This window comes from Chrysochloris asiatica, unplaced genomic scaffold (genome assembly GCF_000296735.1).
Source record: "Chrysochloris asiatica unplaced genomic scaffold, ChrAsi1.0 scaffold00014, whole genome shotgun sequence".
NCBI classification, from domain to species: Eukaryota; Metazoa; Chordata; class Mammalia; order Afrosoricida; family Chrysochloridae; genus Chrysochloris; species Chrysochloris asiatica.
In genome coordinates this window covers 2,007,659-2,026,425 of record NW_006408532.1, presented here as the reverse complement: position 1 = coordinate 2,026,425, position 18,767 = coordinate 2,007,659, and the positions used below count along the sequence as shown (strand labels likewise).

At 42.8% G+C, this 18,767-nt stretch overlaps 1 protein-coding gene across 1 annotated transcript in view; it reads left to right on the top strand.

The window, feature by feature from the left end:
• Positions 1 to 18,767, top strand: part of PSMB7 (proteasome (prosome, macropain) subunit, beta type, 7) — a 106,363-nt gene extending 87,596 nt beyond the window's left edge. The window contains exons 7-8 of the mRNA XM_006834751.1: positions 14,037 to 14,188; positions 18,532 to 18,767. Of these exons, the coding sequence (XP_006834814.1) occupies positions 14,037 to 14,188; positions 18,532 to 18,643 (264 nt within the window). The 3' untranslated portion in view covers positions 18,644 to 18,767. The remainder of the gene's footprint in view (positions 1 to 14,036; positions 14,189 to 18,531) is intronic.

Genomic DNA, 18,767 nt, shown 5'->3' with positions numbered 1-18,767 from the left:
CTGTGGCTAAGTCCTTGTCCATGGGCTCAAGGTCCTCAGGTTTCATGACACTTTGGACCAACCAGTCCTTCCTCTTCTCTCTCTCATCTCCAGGTCAGCAGAAGTCAATGGACTGTAGATGAACTCAGCTCATTTCTTCATTGCTGCCTTTCCCCCGCTTCCACTCACCAGTAGACCAGTGTGGTCTCCAGCAAGCTTACATGCCTGTTCCTATGTTCCCTTTGAGTTTTAGTCATAGAGGGGAATTTGTCCTGAAGGAACTTGATTGTTTGCCATGATGGCTTCCTGGTGAACAGCTTGCTTATTCTTGTAGTAGTCATGCTGACATTTTTGTTTTGGATTTTTCCTGATGATCTTTATTTGAAGATGTATCTTCTGTCACTGTAGCTGTTCCAGGCTGGTCTGCTTGCCCTTGATAGTGGGAATGTCCCACCTCATAAGGTTCTGGATGGGACTCAGGATCCTTCTAAGGTCTTACACTCTGTAAAGGCCTATTTCACTGGGCAAGTTCTAGAACCCTTTTTAGGTATTCCAAGCAATTATAGGCTGAAGACAGGCTTACAGGTTTTCTTTAATCATGTTTCCCAACATTCCTTTCTATCCCACTCAAGTGTCTAGTTTACAATAGAAGGCAAAGGAAACAAATATAAGACAGTCAAGCATTTTATTATTATTTCCCCCTCTTCAAGCTATGCCTAAATCCCTGTATCCCAGAGCCCTGTATTTCCAAGGTTGAGCATGCATCACTGTTTACCTCTGTCACGCTTAGGACATGCAAACCTGTCTCAGTTGTCCCCTGTCTATCTTGTTCTTCCACCTCCTCCCTCCTTCTTGTATCCCCCTCTCCAACACCCGAACTCAGCTCCCCACCCCAGCCCCACTGTTGTGGTTACCTTATATTCCGTTAAGTCTTCCCTCCATTTAAGACCATCTGTTTTGTCCTGTAATCTACCTGACCTTCCCACCACCTGGATCTCTGTTCCTCTGTGTTTACCTTCTTTCACATTGTAATTGTTTTGATCCTAGACTGAACTCCCATATCCTCTGTTCTTATAGTTTTATTCTTTTCTTGACTCTTCAATTTGTTGATTGAGTTCAGGATGATGCTGCCACGTACTTCATTCTCTGGTTGTCTGTTCTTCTTGGTTCTCAGTCCACAGAACTTCCTTTAGGATGTTTTTCATAGCAGGGTTGGCTTTGGCAAAATCCCATAGCTTCTGTTTGTCCTGGAATCTTTTGATTATACCCTCGTATTTGACAGCTTTCCTGGGTAGAGGATTCTTGGTTGGCACTTTTTTTTCCTTTCAGGGTTTTTTATATGTCTCCCATTGCCTTCTTGCCTGCATGGTTTCTGTTGAGAGATCGAGCTTAATCTGATTTGCTTGCCTTTGTATGTTACACTTTTCTTTTCCTTAGCTGCTTTCAGGATTCTGCCCTTGTCCTTGATTTTGGAGAGCTTGAGTATGATATGTCTCGGTGATTTTCTTTTAGGGTCTATCCTTCCTGGGGTTCGTTGAGCTTCTTGAACACTTATTTTTTCGCTTTTCATGATGTTAGGGAAATTTTCTTCCAGAAGCTCTTCAACTATTTCATCTGTGGATTTGCATGAGTCTTCCTGTTCCAGAATGCCGATAATTCTTGTTATTCCTCTTCATGTTGTTCAACGTGAATCTCAGACTTCTTCAGATTTTTTAAATCCTTTTTTTGTGTTTGCTTGTCTATCTTAGTAGTGGTGTTGAGAGATTTATCTTCTATCTCACTAGTTTTGGCTTCTAACTTCTATTCCTTGTCCTTTCAGTGTATTGTCCATTTCTGATATTCTATTATTAATCGTTTGGACCTCTTTCTGTTGATTTTGAATTGTTCCAATGCTGTATCTATTGTATTTATTGTTCCTTTAGTGCTTTCCTGACTTCTTCCTTATTTTTCTTAACTCGATTGTGTAGTGTTTTGATGCATCTTATAATCATTTTTCTGATTTCCTTCTTAGGCATTTTCAAAGCCTGCCCATCTTCCAGTATGGAGTGTAGGTCTACTTCCAGCTCATTTGCCTCAGTCACTTTATCTCGTTTCTGGACATGTGCTGATATGGTCATCTGTTTGTGTTTTTTTTGGGCATATTCAGGAGTTATCTGTGGCCTTAATACTTAGATGGGTGTGTATTTTGGTATTTTTTTATGCTTTCTGATTGCCTCCAGGTAGATGTAATCAGGAGGTGGGCTTCCCTTTTTACTCTTCTTCTTGAGAAATTTCAAGATGCCACTGTTGGTCGTCGTGACGTAACTCAGGATTTAATTTTCGGCCTGTTTCCTTTTTAGTCTGTCTGTCCCGCTCCACAATCTCTGTTCAGGACTTTTTCCTAGTGATAAACAGTTTCGGGCCAGCTGTGGCCGTTTTGCACTGCCGTTTGGATTTAAGTGGAAACTGTCACTTTAAATTTCGAGGAGATCTGTGCGCATGCGTAGTAGAACTCTCCGGGGGTAGGGGTGGGGTGTCCACTCGCTCAGGCAGCCCTCTAGTCACCTAAATGGAGGTGTACAGTGAGAGACCAATGAACAGATACACACCTTTTTCTCCATAGTTCTGTCAGGCATCTGTGGCTGCTCTGGTCCATTCCTCACTTGGTGTCTCCCAAGATAGTGGCTCTGGGAGTAGCTGAGCATCTTGGACTAGAAAGCAGTGGATTTGTTGCTTCTGCTACATATTCCCCTAGCTGTAAGCCTTCCATCCTTCTAAATATTGCTTTATATGTGGTTCAGAGTTCTGGGACAATCCCCTGAGCCTGGTTGATCGGTATTCTGTGTTGTTGCTGATGGAGCTCCTCCCTGCACTTCTACCCGATCTGCCATCTTGTTCTCCCTTAGTGGACTTTTACTGACTCCACCCTTGATCTTGCCCCTTTTTTGGTGACACCCTTTAGGGTGCTTAGAAGTTTAGCGTTTCTTGTTGCTGTTAAATGCTAGCAAGTTAGTTCTGACTCATAGTGACTCTGTATAGGGTTTCCGAGGCTGAAAATCTTTGCGGGAGCAGAAAGCCTCATGTTTCTCCTATAGAACAACTAGTGAATTTGAACTACCAACCTTGCGGTTTGCTGTCCAGTGCTTATCCTACAGAACATCACTGTGCTCCTCTATCAAAGTGTCTAGAAAATATAACTAGACGTTGTTTTCCCAGAGAAATAAGTAGCTGCCAAGAAGTTCCTGGTGTGGAACTATGGGGTAATGCGCTGGACTGCAAAGTCAGTTTGAACTGCAAGGCCAGCAGTTGAAGCTCACCGCTATACAGACAGGGTTGCTAGGAGTATGAACCAACTTGATGGCACTTAACAACCACAAGTTCCAAAAGGCCTTTCTGTAAAGGCTGGGTTTGTTCAGAGGAGTGGTAAGTGCCCAAGACTTGTTAGAAGTCAGGTGGCACTTTCTGTTTCTCCCTCTTCTGCACACCCACATCCAGTCTTCCAATCCTGTTGATGATCTGTACTCCCTCTCTTTGTGTCCTTTGCTCCCTGTTTCTGCCACCCAACCACGATCTCTTATTGGGGATGTTATAATCACCTACCCTTCTGTCTCACTGCTTTTGGCCTTTATGGCCTACTGCTTCCAGGTTATAGTTTGTAACAGCACAATCTTAACTACATCATTATCCAACTTAAAATTCTCCACTGCCCTGCTCGAAGGGCCTGCTGGCAGCCAGCACCGCCAGCTTTCCGTTAGGCCACTCACTACCTCGTGTTTGCGCTATAGCTACACTTTTCTCCATCCATTTTTCATGGCTTTACTGTTGCTATTACTCTGCCGCTTGACTTGGCTACCATTTAATTGCATTTCAAGACTTGGCCCAGTTGGCATTGCCTGTACCCTGTTGAACTGAAGTAGTTCCTTCGGATGATCTGGCTCTTAATAGTAGTGAGAATATCTACTTGTTTCCCCCTCTGGACTATACACTTCTCAGGAGCTGGGGCTATGCTTGTTTATACTGTATCCCTAGTGTTTAGTACAGTATCTGCAGAATATTAGTATTAGGGCAATAGTAAGTGCTTAGCTCTGGTAGTGTAGTTGTTACGAGTCGGGCTCCCAACTGCAAGGTCAGCAGTTCGAAATTACCAGCATTGCACAGGAGAAAGATGAGGAGTTCTACTCCGGTAAAGTTTACAGCCTCGGAAACCCTGTGCAGGGTCACTATGAGTCGGAACCGACTCCATGTCACTTAACAACAACAACAACTGAACTAAACGGGCCTGTGCATTCTTTCAGTGGTTTTACATCATTTGAAATTTTCTTCATTTGTGGCCACTTTTTATACTTCCTATATAACAAGGGTTTCCTTCCTGTCCTTCCTAATCCTACTGAGGCAACAGAAACAGGATCCTGCAGTATATATATAACACAGCCTGGACCTTGCAGTGGGTTTCGTCCTCCAGGCAGACAGCCTCATTGTGTGGCTTTTTGCTGTTTCACAGCCTGGCTTCAGTCTTCACTTCTGACAGGACTGACTTTCTGTCATCACTGCCTTTCCTTATTCTGGAAAGCCTTAGTGCTGGCTTTTCAAACAAATCTTTGTTATGATACAAGGAACATATTCACTCCATTCTTCCCCCTTCTCTTTTCAGGTGATAGCCCTGTCAGTGTCTGTAGAGTTGTCACATTATTTTATGTAAAGAGAGAAATATTAAGATCTTATTAGTATCTGAGGCAGCTTGGTTTTCATTTTGAGGATTCTTAAACCTAGTCTCTCTCTCTGATTACATTTAATTCAGTGCAGCCGTGGAAATATATATTTGTATAACACATATGCTGTGAACACTGATTTCGTCTCTTTGTGGAAAGCAATATGTTCTCGTCTCTTTTGGTCCTTTTCCCTCTGGAAGCTTAGGTATTTTTTCTTTCATTTGTTGTCACAGAATCTAGCAAAACCACTTGGCCTGCCACCGATGATCCATCCTAATGGGGGTTAGAATACATAGGTTTTGATTCTGCCAGGCACTAACATAGCCCAAATCCCTGCCCATTCATATGGCTTTGGGTATATCGGCTCAGTTTCTTGAGATCCTCAGTTTCCTCATCTGTAAAGGTGAGGATAAGAGGCTCCACTTCACAAGTGATTATGAGGTTTAAATAAGTAACTAGTGTTTACTCAGTCCCAGAAATGAGGTAGGTGCCTAATGTTAGTGTTTCCACACCTTGCCTTTGCTTCCAATCTAGAACTTGCTACCAATTTCGCTTCTGTTTATAAAGCTGTGTGTCAGGGACATTTCTCTCCCTTTAGTCTTCACAACAGCCCGTGGATAGAGGCATCATCCCCATTTTTCTGATGGGCATCTTTTGGCTCAGAGGGAGTTGGGTACCATGTTTATTACTGAACAAGTTCTCATGGGCCTTTCGTATTCTTTAACAGCTTTTCTGGCCCATTGTGGTTGTGCAGCCTCTAACGTCTCTTCTCCTAGCCATGAGTTGTGAGCAGGCTTTTGCTCCAGTGATCTGGGACAGGTCTAGTGACTCAGGAGGCAATTTCTTAAACATGAATACCCCTTTCCATTCTTGCTTACCAAACCAAAATACATCTCATTGCTGTCAACTCAATTCTGACTCATAATGACACTCTATATGACCCAGTAGACCTGCTCCATTGTACATCTTTATGGAAATAGACTGACACATTTTATCCACAGAGCAACTTGTGGGTTCGAACTGCCAACCTTTTGGTTAGAAGGTAAGTGCTTAACCATTGCGCTGTCATGGCTTCTTAATTAAAAGCCCTTAAATCAGCCCTGCACCCATAGCAGGTTTTCCCTCTGTTATAAAGTTATCTAGGGAAGAAGTACACAGTCTAGAAATTAAAGACATGGTTACTCACTCCCTACTTTGTGGGTTCACTCAGTACCAGCTTAACAATTCCCAGGTGTTCACACAGACAGACCAACCATGTTTACCCAAATAACTCAAAGCAAAACAAAACCTCTGCTTTTGTCACACAGCCCAGTCGGGGGGGTAGGGGGGAAAGGTAACTTTTCCACTATAAAATATGTGGTCACACATGGGGTACTTCAGTTCTGTTAGTGTGGGACGCATGCTGCTTTTAGGGAGAACTGTTATAAACACTTTTTTGGGGCTCTTTAAATTTTATTCAACCATCAACCATTAATGACTCCTTCAGGCCGCATCAACGGCATAGTCAGAATCTGAACTTGTCAACAGGCCCCTACAAGACATTGTGTGTAAACCTTTCTTTTGAGTGCCTAACTGTCTTCTGATACTCTTGTTCCCTGGTCCCAGTTGAGGCTGATGCAGTTTTGGAATAACTCCCAATACGAAATTGATCTGTCTCATAATTTTGTGCTTTCAGTTTGGCAAAGCTGTGAATGCATTTGAAGTTAATGTTTCACTTATTCATTTGTTGACATACATACCAAGCACTGTGCCAGTTGCTTGGGATAAAAGATGGAGAAAGTGTGAAATACTCCCCTGGGTGAGGTGCAAAATTTTGGTTCTCCTTTTAGAGTCCAAACTCAGATTACACCTAGATTTTTACGTACTGTGCTGCAGATCACCAGAGCAGTAGGATTTTTTGCTGCTTTAAATAAAAAAGACGAAAAAGATAGCCCAGATTTTCCAAGATGAATCTGGGCTACTTCAGTTCTTGAGTAAAATCCTTAGTTAATGAGGAAGCAAATTATAAGGAGCTAAATGGTCCTTACAGATTCAGTAGCAGATAAGAAAATTTATGAAAATTGTATGAGAGTTAAACCATGATGTCACCCATATTCTTAATCCCATGGAGCAAAAATAGGAAGGGCCACTACCTCTTGATTCCTGGTATGGTAGGGGAATGGAAGGCAAAAGATGCCCAGCAATATCTTAAAGCAGTAGAACGAGGGGCATTCTGCTCTTCTTTAAAAAAAGGCCAAATAGCTGCCCTCTTGTCTGCTTCTCAGTGACATAAATGGAATGTGTTTTATAGTCAATGACCAATTTTTATTTCTTTAAAAAAATTTTTTTTTTAATTTGTAGTTACAAATTGATTGTCTAAAATGACTTACCATAGGTAGGTGTTTTTACATTCCAAAGCAGTATCTAAAATAGTATGTTAGGTTTTCAGTCAAAATGCATATTTAACATTCTTCCTACTACCCGTGTAAGTAAAGCACTGTTCAGTATGCATGACTGAGCAGTCAAATGGAAAGGGTTTCTTTAAAGAGAGGATTAATTTGGTGCTGAACTGCCCAAGATGCCATTGGCTGTCACACCTACATTTTACTCTGTGACATTCCCTATCTAAAAATTACTTATGTGAGAAGAGAAATTTGATTATGACTGTAGACAAGAATAACAGAGAAAAGTTTCTTGGCAGTACTATTTTGGACCTGTACTATGGCGGATGCCGAGGTAATCTATCAGTTTGTGAGTGACTACAAAATGCAACTCTCTAGATAACAGGTTTAAAGTAAAGATTTAATACAGTCTCCATCTCCTATGATGTTGCAGTGACAGTTTAAAACTCATTCTCTAAATCTCAGCAGACTTTATAGCTAGCAGTGGGCCAATATAAAGTTTAATAGCATTACAACACATAAATCATCTTTTAAAGATGCTACTAGTAGCTCCAATATTAAATGCAGACAATCGCCTGTGTTATAAATAATTTATCAAACACCATTTCAGATTAGCCTTCCATGCTGAGTTATTTATTTTAGCCTTTTCTGTACGATTCCTAAGGCACTTTTTGAAAGATCCATTACTGGTCAGTTTAATGAACTTGGGGGTCTGTTTTGTCCCCTCAAGCACTCGGGTACAGCTGTGGTGACCATTACATGGCCGATGTGGACCTCTTTGTGCCTTTTACAAGTGCTGCCCATTTGTCATGTAGCGGTAAATGGAGCTGCACATTGGAGTCCAGGGACACATTGTGTGCTGCAGTGATGGAGACAAACAGATAGCTCTATAAAGTGCTGCTTGTCACAGCTGACTTGTAGTACAGTACATCACTCTTATTGTAATCTCATTTAAGAAGCAGGGGTGGCCCAGGGGACTGATATTCCCAGTTAGTTTGGTCTTTGTAGCTATAACGCAGGAAGTGATCTTTTATATTCTCTGAACTTTTAGGGAGTGTGCTTTATGCTTGGATTAATTATAGGAACTTCGATGTGGCACTGCGTGAAGATTTGTCAGCAGATTTGTTCTGACCGTCTTCTCCTGGCCTGGGGCTTGGTACAGGTTACTTAGAAATACATTGTGCTTTTAGGAGCCCTTTGACTTGCTTTATTAAATAAGTTACCATTTATTAAGCCTCATTTATATGCCACAATCTAATCCTGCAGTAATCTTATGAGGCAGGATTGACTTATTAGTATATTACAGAGAAGAGCGTGAACTCCGAGAGGTGAAATGATTTGTTCAAGGTTGCACAGCATTAAGTGAGAGACTGGGAAATCAGATCCAATCTCAGGGTGACCCTGAACCTAGATCTCTCAACTGGTTTTCAGTCACCAGTGCCACAGTGGTCTTTTGACTGAATATCTCAAAAGAAAGTTACAGTTTTTCTAGTATTCAGGATGAGCCCTGTTAGGATCATTACACATTGAATCCAGGTTCTCTTTGACAAAAGCCGTGTAAATCCATGGGAGCTGACCATAGGAGGACACTGGCTTGTGGCATTGGGAGAGAGAGCATTGCACCTGGGCCTGATCAGCTGGGGTCACAGGCTCTGCAGGGCCCTAGTCAGAGCCCTTCCTTCTACAGCAGCTGTTCCCAGGCAGATGCTGCTCAGGAAGCAGGTCACTCTGCATCTTCCAATAAAGGGAGGTGCAATTTCCCAGTGAAGAATGAATTCTAAAAGAAGAAACAATGCTTTTTCTGTATTTATTGTTAGTCAGAGACAGATAAAACGTGGTGTTTTTCCCACTCTTCCTTTTAGTTTGTAGTTTTTTCTTGATGGGTTTCCTAAATATTTGGTAGCAAGTGTTAAAGACAAAAGTTGTTTTATTGTGAAATTCCATTATAAAGAAAACACAGTATGAATATGCCCAGCAACATATTTGCATATGCATCTAGAATCATGGGTATGAAAATACTGTAGTCAAAAACAGTATTCGACATATGAAGCAGTTCCTGGGACATAATTGTTGTAGTTGTTAAGTGCCATCAAGTCAGTTCTGACCCATAGCGACGCTATATAGGGTTTCTGAGGAGTGGCTGGTGAACTTGAACCGCTGACCTTGCAGTTCATATGATTTTGCAGTCTGGCGCATTAACCCACAGCGCCACACTGGGACATTGTTGTTGTTGTTAAGTGCCATCTAGTCGGTTCAGACCCATAGCGACCCTGTATAGGGTTTCCGAGCAGCAGCTGGTGAGCTTGAATCACCAACCTTGCAGTTCAAACGGCTTTGCAGTCTGATGCATTAACCCACAGCGCCACACCAGGACTCCATAGTAGGTCTCTGTAAATAACTGTTGAAGACATTAACTAGATAAGTAATGGGTAAACATTACAGCTTTGATCCTTTTCACCCTGTTCATGTTTTGGTAGTCTGTTTTTGTTTGTTGTTTTGTAGGATATGTGAAAAAATACCTTAGGTCTTAATACTGATCTTTGACATAATTGTAATTTTGTAAAAATATTATTGTAACCTGATAGTGGTCTGTAGGCAGTTTGGGAACTGAACACTCCAACCCCCTCTCAATGGAAATGACCTACAGAGATGCTGCTATTTGACCAAAAGAGAATTGTCAAATCACCCTATCCTGGTTTGCCCAGTTTTGAGCATCCTGGTGATGGGGGATTGACAACCCTGATGACTCAGGGAGTTTCTTGTCTGCAACCAGCTGCAGAGCCCCCTACCCAGGGTGGGTCAGGCTGCTTAGTCAATTAGGGTGGCATGTTATGTTCTGGCTCTGCAGCCCTAAGAACCTGGGTTTTGAATTGTTATTGTTAAGCACCATCGAGTCAGTTCCGACTCACAGCAGCCCTGTATGAGGTTTCCAAGGAGTGGCTGGTAAGCTTGAACCACTGATCTTGAGGTTCAAACTGACTGTGCAGTCTAGTGCATTAACCCACAGCATCACACCGGGATTCCTGGGTTTGAATGTTGTTGTTAAGTGCCACCAAGTAGGTTCTGACTCATGGCGACCCTGTATAGGGTTCCCAAGGAGTGGCTGGTGAGTTTGAACCTCCAACCTTACTGTTTGAATGACCTTGCAATTCAGCGCATTAACCCACAGCGCCACACCAGGACTCCCTTGGGTTTGAATAGCTGTTCCCTCTTGTATGCCTGGAGTCCTGGTGTGGCGTTGTGGGTTAATGCATCAGACTGCAAAGCCGTTTGAACTGCAAAAGGTTCGGCAGTTCAAGCTCACCAGAATCTCCTTGGAAACCCTATACAGGGTTGCTATGGGACGGAACCGACTCGATGGCACTTTACAACATCGTATGCCTGGTGTAACATTATAGGATAAGCACTGGACTGCTAACCACAAGGTTAAAAGGTCACTATGAATCGATTTAACACACATCTGTATGCTTTAGATCTTGGGTGAGTCACTGGATCTTTTTCAGCCCTAGTCTGGCAATACCAATGTCTGTCACAAGATGGTTGTGTGGGGATAAATAAGAAATGATGATGATTGTCAAAGTACTTACCTTGGTATTTGGCACATGGTAGGTGTTCAGTATGTGTAAGATTAATGTCATCTTATAGCATCTTCTGCCTTGTGTATATGAGAGATGGAAGGGAGTGGGCATGTAAGAGATTTTTTCTTAAGGATTTCTTTCCCTTAGAACTGGTGGGAAGGAAAGGAACTTAAAAGGTATATTTTTAAAAGCCTTTACATTTAAATAATAGCAAGCATAATTATGACTAAATCAAGCAATATGTAATACATGTCAAATTTTTCGCATTTTTAAAAGTTTTGTAAGTTATCTTACTCCTTACTGAATATTTGCAAAATGAAGAATCACCCCAAAATCTCATAGCCCTGTCAGCATTCTGAAATTTGTGCCCAATCTTAATTGATTGATGTTAGACCTGCATGTGCGTATTTCAGTTTTGTCTGTATCTTCCCCATCCCCTGCTCCCCAAGAAAAAAATCATTTGGGAAATTTAAATCTGCAGTCCTTACTGCTACCATCAGAAATGTGATATCCACAAGGTATCATTGGCTGGCTAAAGGTATCACCAGCAATAATGAGAAAAGACAAAGTAGACGAAATAATAAAACAACAGAGAAGGGGAAGAGGAGATGGCAGGTCAGGACAGGGCTGTGCAGGGTGTCCCGTACATGTGCATGTACATATGCAAGCATGCATACCTCAGTTCATTAGTAAAGTCTAAATTTCTAAGACTTTGCTTTTTAAAAATGTTACCATTAAAAAGTCTGTTGACCATTTTCAAAGAATTAAGTTGGAATGAGGGTGTATTGTTAAGCGATTGTTTTTTGTAGTGTGTACTCTTTATGGGAAGTACTAGTATGGCACTGTGAGTTAATGCTTCCAGACTGCAAAGTCGTTTGAATAGCAAGGTTGGTGGTTCAAGCTCACCAGTCGCTCCTTGAAAACCCTATACAAGGTTGCTATGGGTCGGAATCAACTCGACAGTACTTTAACAACCACAACTTTTTCTGGAGTCTTGGTGTTGTGCTGTGGGTTAATGCGCTGGACTGCAGAGCCGGTTTGAACCACAGGGTCGGCAGTTCAAGCTCACCAAGTGCTCCTCAGAAACGGTTGCTATGGGCCAGGACCTACTCGACGGCACTTAAGCACAATCACAACAACTCTGTATCTGTAGTCCTGGTGGAGCGCTGTGGGTTAATGTGCTGGATTGCAAAGACCGTTTGATCTTCAAGGTCTGTGGTTCAAGCTCACCAGCCATTACTCAGAAGCCCTATACAGGGTTGCTGTGAATTAGAAGCAACTTGATGGCATTTAACAACGCTCTGGTAGTTGCAGGGACAATGATTTTTTTTTCTGTGCTCTAAACTACTTTTCTTTGCTACCACCTTCACTGGTTTCTGGTAAAAGACTTTTGACTAGCCTCATAGAATTTTGGAAATCCAGGAGAGAATCCTGACTGAAATTCCTGTTTGAAATCATCCTTACAGGACTGTATATGTACCATGTGCCTTCATTGGTCCCACAGGTGCCACACAGGAAGTGGAAGAATGAAGGAATAAAGATCAGAATAATCCCCTTAACCCCCTGCTGGTAGCTTGTTGAGATCCCATTTCCAGCCAAGCCTTCTCAGTCTGTCTCTGAGTCTGTAGAGGGTGCTCAAGTCAGTGGAATATCACTTATTGTCTTGGGCAATGCAGGAGCCCTGAGTGGTCTTTCAGATCTTCAGCTTGAAGTCAGTGAACCCACCTTTAGAGAGGATCTCAAAGCTGTTATTTTAGGCAGGGGATCTGTTTCTTAAAGAATTTTACTTAAATGAACTCCTCAGTTTAGCTAGGATAGTTTGTAGACTCTCCTGCCTGGTGGATTAGGAACGGGCTGCAAAACAGATTGGATTCCCTTTTTTGGGTTGTTGTTAGGTGCCATCAAGTCGGTACCGACCCATAGCGACCTTATGCACAGTAGAATGAAACACTGCCCGATCCTGGGCCAACCTCACTACTGCTGCCATGCTTGAGTCCATTGATGTTGCCACTTGGCCATTCCATCTCATTGGGGGGTCTTCCTCTTTCTCTGACCCTCCACCTTACCAAACATGATCTCCTTCTCCAGTGACTGGCCCCTCCTGACAATATGTCCGAAGTTTGAGAGACGAAGTTTGGCCATCCTGGCCTCCAAGGAGTACTCTGGCTCGCTGCACTTCTTCCAAAGCGGATCTTTTGGTTCTTTTTGGGGTGGTTGGTTTAATTTTGTTCTTATTGCATAAAGAGCTTTGGTTTGATGTTGTTCCCTGGCCCTGATGCCCTGTTTCAGTATCTTGGTTTCTGAGATGCTGGATGTGCCTGGTCATCACCTCAAGCCTTTGCTGACCCAGCCAGTGTGCCTTGCCGATTTTCCATTGGCCTTTATTATATTGCATTGTGGAGTCTTGGTGTGGTGGCACTACAGGTTAATGCGCTGGACTTAAAGGTTGTTTTGAACCGCAAGGTTGGCGGTTCAAGCTCACCAACCGCTCCTCAGAAACCCTATGAGTTGGAACTGACTTAACAGCATGAGGCATTACAGTTACTTGGGTACAGTGTCCCCCACTGACACGGACCTTGGGCCCCTACCCATCTCTGCAGCCCCAGCTCCTAGCACTGGGCCTTCAGGGATGCGAGATGAATTAATCCACTTGTTTACTGGTAATTTTTGGGAACTTAGACTTGCTTCCTAAAGTGGAACAGTGGAGAGAGTGACTCAAATGAATCACTTCAGTGAACTTGTAGGCTCATTAGTGGGAGTAGACCTCACTTGGGCAAGGGGTCTTATCCTTAACCTCAGCCAACCTTTTTTTGTGTGTTTTTATGTTAGTGTTTTCTCCACATGATAAATTATTTGTTCCTTTACAAGACCAGGAAGCAAGTTTCTGCTTGACATCTTAGGTCAGAGGTCAGCAAGCCACAGCTTGTCATCTCAAGGCTGTAATTTTAGGCAGGGAATCTGACATCCAAATCTGACATGTCACCTGTTTTTGTTAATAAAATTTTATAGGAGTAGAATTATGCCCAGTTGTTTATATATTCTTTATAGCTGTTTTCATGCTGCAACGACAGAATTGAGTAGTTGTGACAGAAACTACATGCTTACCAAGCCTACAGTATATTCTGTCTGGCTCTTTACAAAGCCAAGTTTGCTGCGCTCTGGTTTAGATGGTAGGTTGTCTCTCTCAGTCCAAAACCTTACAGTAGTGTGGTAAAGAGGAGACACATGCATAATGGAGTGGGAAGGCCCAACTCCCCCGCTTAGCAGTTGAGATACCTTGGATAAATCATTCAGGTACTTCATCTGTGAAATGGGCACTAGAAAAATGCCTACCTCACAGATGATTTTGAGCACTGCCTGTGAAATGCAGAGTCTGCCTGTGGATGCTACTGTTGCCATTCTTTCTTCAGGAGGAGGAAGCCAAGAAGCTGGTGAGTGAAGCCATTGCAGCGGGCATCTTTAATGACCTGGGGTCTGGAAGCAACATTGATCTCTGTGTCATCAGCAAGAGCAAGTTGGATTTTCTCCGCCCATTCTCAGTGCCCAATAAGAAGGGCAGCAGGTAAGTGAAGAAGATTACATTCTGCCCTGTGTCCCATGCCTTCCATGACCTTGACATCTCCATGGCATCTGGACAGGGTTTTTTTGATTCTTTCTTATACTGAGTACCCCAGACCAGCCATATACAACAGACCTCTGAGTCATTGTTTGCTTTATGATTGCGGGCTGCTGTCAGGTGTGGGTTGTTATTTGTTTATAAAATGAGTGGTCCATGACTCCCAAAAGGTTGTAAACTATTGTTTGGTCATTTCCAAAAGTTAGGCTTGGGAGCATTTCTGGAGTTTTCCTGCTCTAGGGGGATTCTTGCCATTTAGTCTGTAGCAGCTAAACAGACACCACACGTCTCAGGTGTAACCCAGGGGAAGAGCAGTAGGGTATGGATTGAGTTGATTTACTGAACAGAACTAGAAGGTTTCAAACTTGATGACTGGTGATTTTGTACATGAGCAGCTCATTGAAAATTCCTCATGGTTGTCCAGGTGCTTGACTGAGAGGTCAACTGAGAGGGCTTACGTAGCACAACAGGACTTAAAACTGGTACTACCTTCCATTCAGCCCCACAGCTAGGTTAGGGAATAGCAAACACATCACCTTCTGGAATGCTTGCTTTAACCCTTCTGCATGTACTCACATTCCAAAACAGAAGTAATTCACAAGGAAAGACTAGAGCATTCAAAACCAGCAGGCCTCATTGGAAGATTCAGCAAAGTGGCAGGATGTAAGATCAACATTAAAAATATCAGTTGGATTTCTCTATAGCAATCCATTGTTGTGATAGCGATGAAAAGGACATTAGGAAAGCAATACCATTTACAATAGCCACCCAAAGGATGAAATATTTAGGAATAAACGTAACCAGAGAAACAAAGGACTTATACAAAGAAAATTCCAAAACACTACTACAAGAAACCAAAAGAGCCCTACAGAAGTGGAGGAACATACCATGTTCCTGGATGGGAAGACTCAACATCGTGAAAATGTCAATACTCCCCAAAGCAATTTACACATACAATGCAATTCCAGTCCAGATTCCAACAACATTCTTCAAAACCAGCAGGTATTTTCATTGTCACTTCCACTAAAAATTGTGAAAACTGTGTTCTCATGTGCTAGAGCACCCCAGCCACAGAGAGCTATGACTCAGTGGTGGGGGAAATGTCGGCAGCTAGCTTTAGTGATTTAGAGCAAGTCAGTCTCTCTGCTGTTGAGCTGATAGAGCTGGACTAGGTGGTCATTAATAGTTCCATGCAGTCCCTCAGGTCTTTAGCAGGGAAAGGAGCAGTTATTGAGGCTCAGAACTCAGTTTGGAGTAGGATCTGCTGAGCTCCTTGAAGACCTAAGCCAAGTACCCCTGCATGGCCTGCTTGAGCAGTAACTTCCAAGGTGTACTGCATGATGAAGAGATGGTGGTTGGAGTAGAGTGGGAAGTGGTTATGGTCTGATCACTGTATTCAGACTCAACCCAGTATCCTGGGTGAGAATTCTGGAAACCACATTGGAGTTGTTGAAAAGTAGTATATTTGCTTGTATAAGGAACCAGTGTTCAACACTGGAGTCCTTGTCCAAAAGGGAGTGCAGCAGGGAAAGGAGGTTCTAAACACCCAAGAACAAAAACAGACTCCATGGACCAATTGTGAAGATTCAGTAAGGTGACATGAAAGGTCGATGAGTAGTTAAGTAGTAACTTAAGTAGACCAAACTGCCCCTACTCCCCAGTACATCACTGTGTCAACAGTGTCCACACTGTCTCGGATATTACTGTCATCTTTTCTGCCAGTGGTTGACTGGGACACTGCCTGGGTTGGTTGGGCTCTTCCTCAGAGTGGCCAGTTAAAGTGAGGGGCAGAGCCTTAGACATGGGCAGGCATCCTGTGTCTGACACCAGTGTTGTTGTTGTTATTATGTGCCATGGAGTTGGTTCCCACTCAGCAACCCTGAACAGGGTTTCCAAGGTTGTAAATCTTTACAGGAGCAGAAAGCCTCATCTTTCTCCTGCAGAACAGCTGGTCGTTTCAAACTGCTGACCCTGAGGTTAGCAGCCCGATTTGTAACCACTACACTACCAGAGCTCCTTGACCCCAGTGTAGACCTGTGAAAATTCCTGTTGCTTCCCTTGGGTCTCCATTCTCTGCAGCCCTATTTTGCAATCCATTGTTGCTTAATGTATAAGCCTTCTCGCTGGTGAGGAGGTGAGGATGACTAAAATAAAACTTTTTTGAAAAAACCACGGAAAATAATAAATGTTGGCAAAGTTGTGAGGAAATGGAACCATTGCTGGGACTGCAAAACGACCCAACAATTCCACTCTTAGATGAAATGTGACAGGCAGAGACTCAGACAGAAGTTTGCATACCAATATCTATAGCAGCACCATTCACAATAGCCAAAAGGTGGAAACAGCCTAAATGCCCATCAACAGATTATAAAGGTACAATGGAATATTAACTTAACCAGTAGGAGAAATGACGTCTTCATACATGCTGCAATATGGATGGAGTTGGAAGGCATTATGCTGAGTAAAATAAGCAAATCACAAAAGATCAAATATATGGTCTCACTTATATAAAAAAAAGCAAATGTTTAGAGAACAAAGTTTATTAGTGGTTACCAAAGGGGTGGGGAGGGAGTGGTGAATGGTGATGGAAATAATTGCATTTATTAGGGGTAGAGCTGTAGCGCCAGTTTTAATTATTGTCTAGTAAATTGTATGTCGGTAAAAAGTTGAATTGGCAAAAGCCAATGGTAATAATTTTGACAACAACACACACACACACACACACACACACACACACACACACACACAAGTAGTGGCTAAGGTTGCTTATGTACAACCAAACACCCCAAGGGATTTGATATCTTGGTCTAGAGGTTTAGAGTCATGATTTCATGAAGTATCCCAGTTAATTGGTTTAATAACATGTTTGGTGCCTGAGGTCTTCAAGCTTGCAAACAGCCACCCAAGGCACAACAATTCTCCTGGAACAGAGGAGGAAGGAGAATCAGAATAGGAGGAGGATGTGGAATGTGTAGCTTGTTGCCTTCATGAACAACTGCTTCCTTTGTCATGAGACCCGAACTGGATGGTGCAGGCTGCCGTTAACCAAACTTTTAGATCTAAGATTACATAAAAGGATACTAATCAAAAGAGGGAAAATGCTGATCAAAATTTCATAGAATCCCCGCTTCCTTGGGTCATGAAAATTGGATGAACCCCTGAAACTATTGCACTGTAATAATTTTAAACGCTGAAACCAAAATATTTCCTGGCGTTTTCTTAAAAACTGTTTACAGCTTGACTAGTAAACAGTCTGGTTTGAGCATTACGGTCTTGTAGGATCTATCTGTATGGGATCAACTTGACAACAGCAACTTGAAAAATTAGATCAGAGTCTTTAAGGGGTGATGAGTTGGTGTTAATGAGGGAGGAGCAACTTTGGAAGGAGGAGGGTGAGAATGGTTACACAACCTGAAGAGTAGAATGTGGTGAGGACGACTATGACAGGTTTTGCAGAAATGTTTTGCTGCCCAAGTTTCTGAATTCGGTACAGGGCTCTGCAACTCTCCTGCATTTTCTGCATCATGCCCTTTTGAAAGGGTGGGCTTCCAAGGAGCACATGGCCATGGCACAGGCCAAGGGCCTTCTGTTCGTCCTTACCCAGTGTGTCAGGTTGACAGATAATGCCCCAGCTAGGGATAGTTGGGCTTTTGCTTCTGTTTGACAGTATTGCAATTACTGGTTCCACTGGGAGAATGAACAGCTTAAATATGCCTTGTGCTCAGATTTGTTCCAAGAAAAGGTGTTGGGTGTGTCCTTCTGGTGATCCACCTTGTCTCTGCAGGACAGTTCTCTTGAGTCTGTCTAAAGTGACAAACCCGGTTTGGATGTGGATTGTTTTATATTGTTCATGCTTCTAGATATTTTAAAAGTGTTTTAAGTTATTAATTGTGTCATTCTTGTTGCTGCACAAGAAACTCCGATGAAAGGAGATTTACTTCCTGCTGGTTTACTGAGATGCTTTAGTGAAACTGAAGCTTAAATCAAATGACCAGATACTTTCAGGTCTCTGCTGGAGAAGTATTGTGAGGAAGGAAATTTCAGTGCCAGTGCTTTCTCTGCATTCTCTAACATGCACAGTACCTGTCCAGGTTCCCCATTTTGTAGCACATCAGAGAAGAGGGGGAAAGTGAACCTTGACTTCCTCTGTGGTCACCGCACTGGGGATTAGGAGAGCCCCAGCTCCAGCCAGACCTGCTTGCTGCCTCTTGTGAATACCTGTAATTCCTCCTGCTGTCTGCAAGGCACTTAATAGAAATCCTAATGTGCTTTTGTTTTTCTTTCACTAGGTTTGGCAGGTACCGGTGTGAGAAGGGGACTACCGCCGTCCTCACCGAGAAAGTCACTGCCCTGGAAATTGAGGTCCTGGAAGAGACGGTCCAAACAATGGACACTTCTTGAGTGGTGCCTGAGACGGCTGGCTGGCTATCATTCTAGAAAACTGGGGGCATCAGAGGGTCCCCTCCCCGTAAGACATTTGGCCAGTGTTTGCTGAATGAAACTCAATAAAAACAGAAAACCAAAT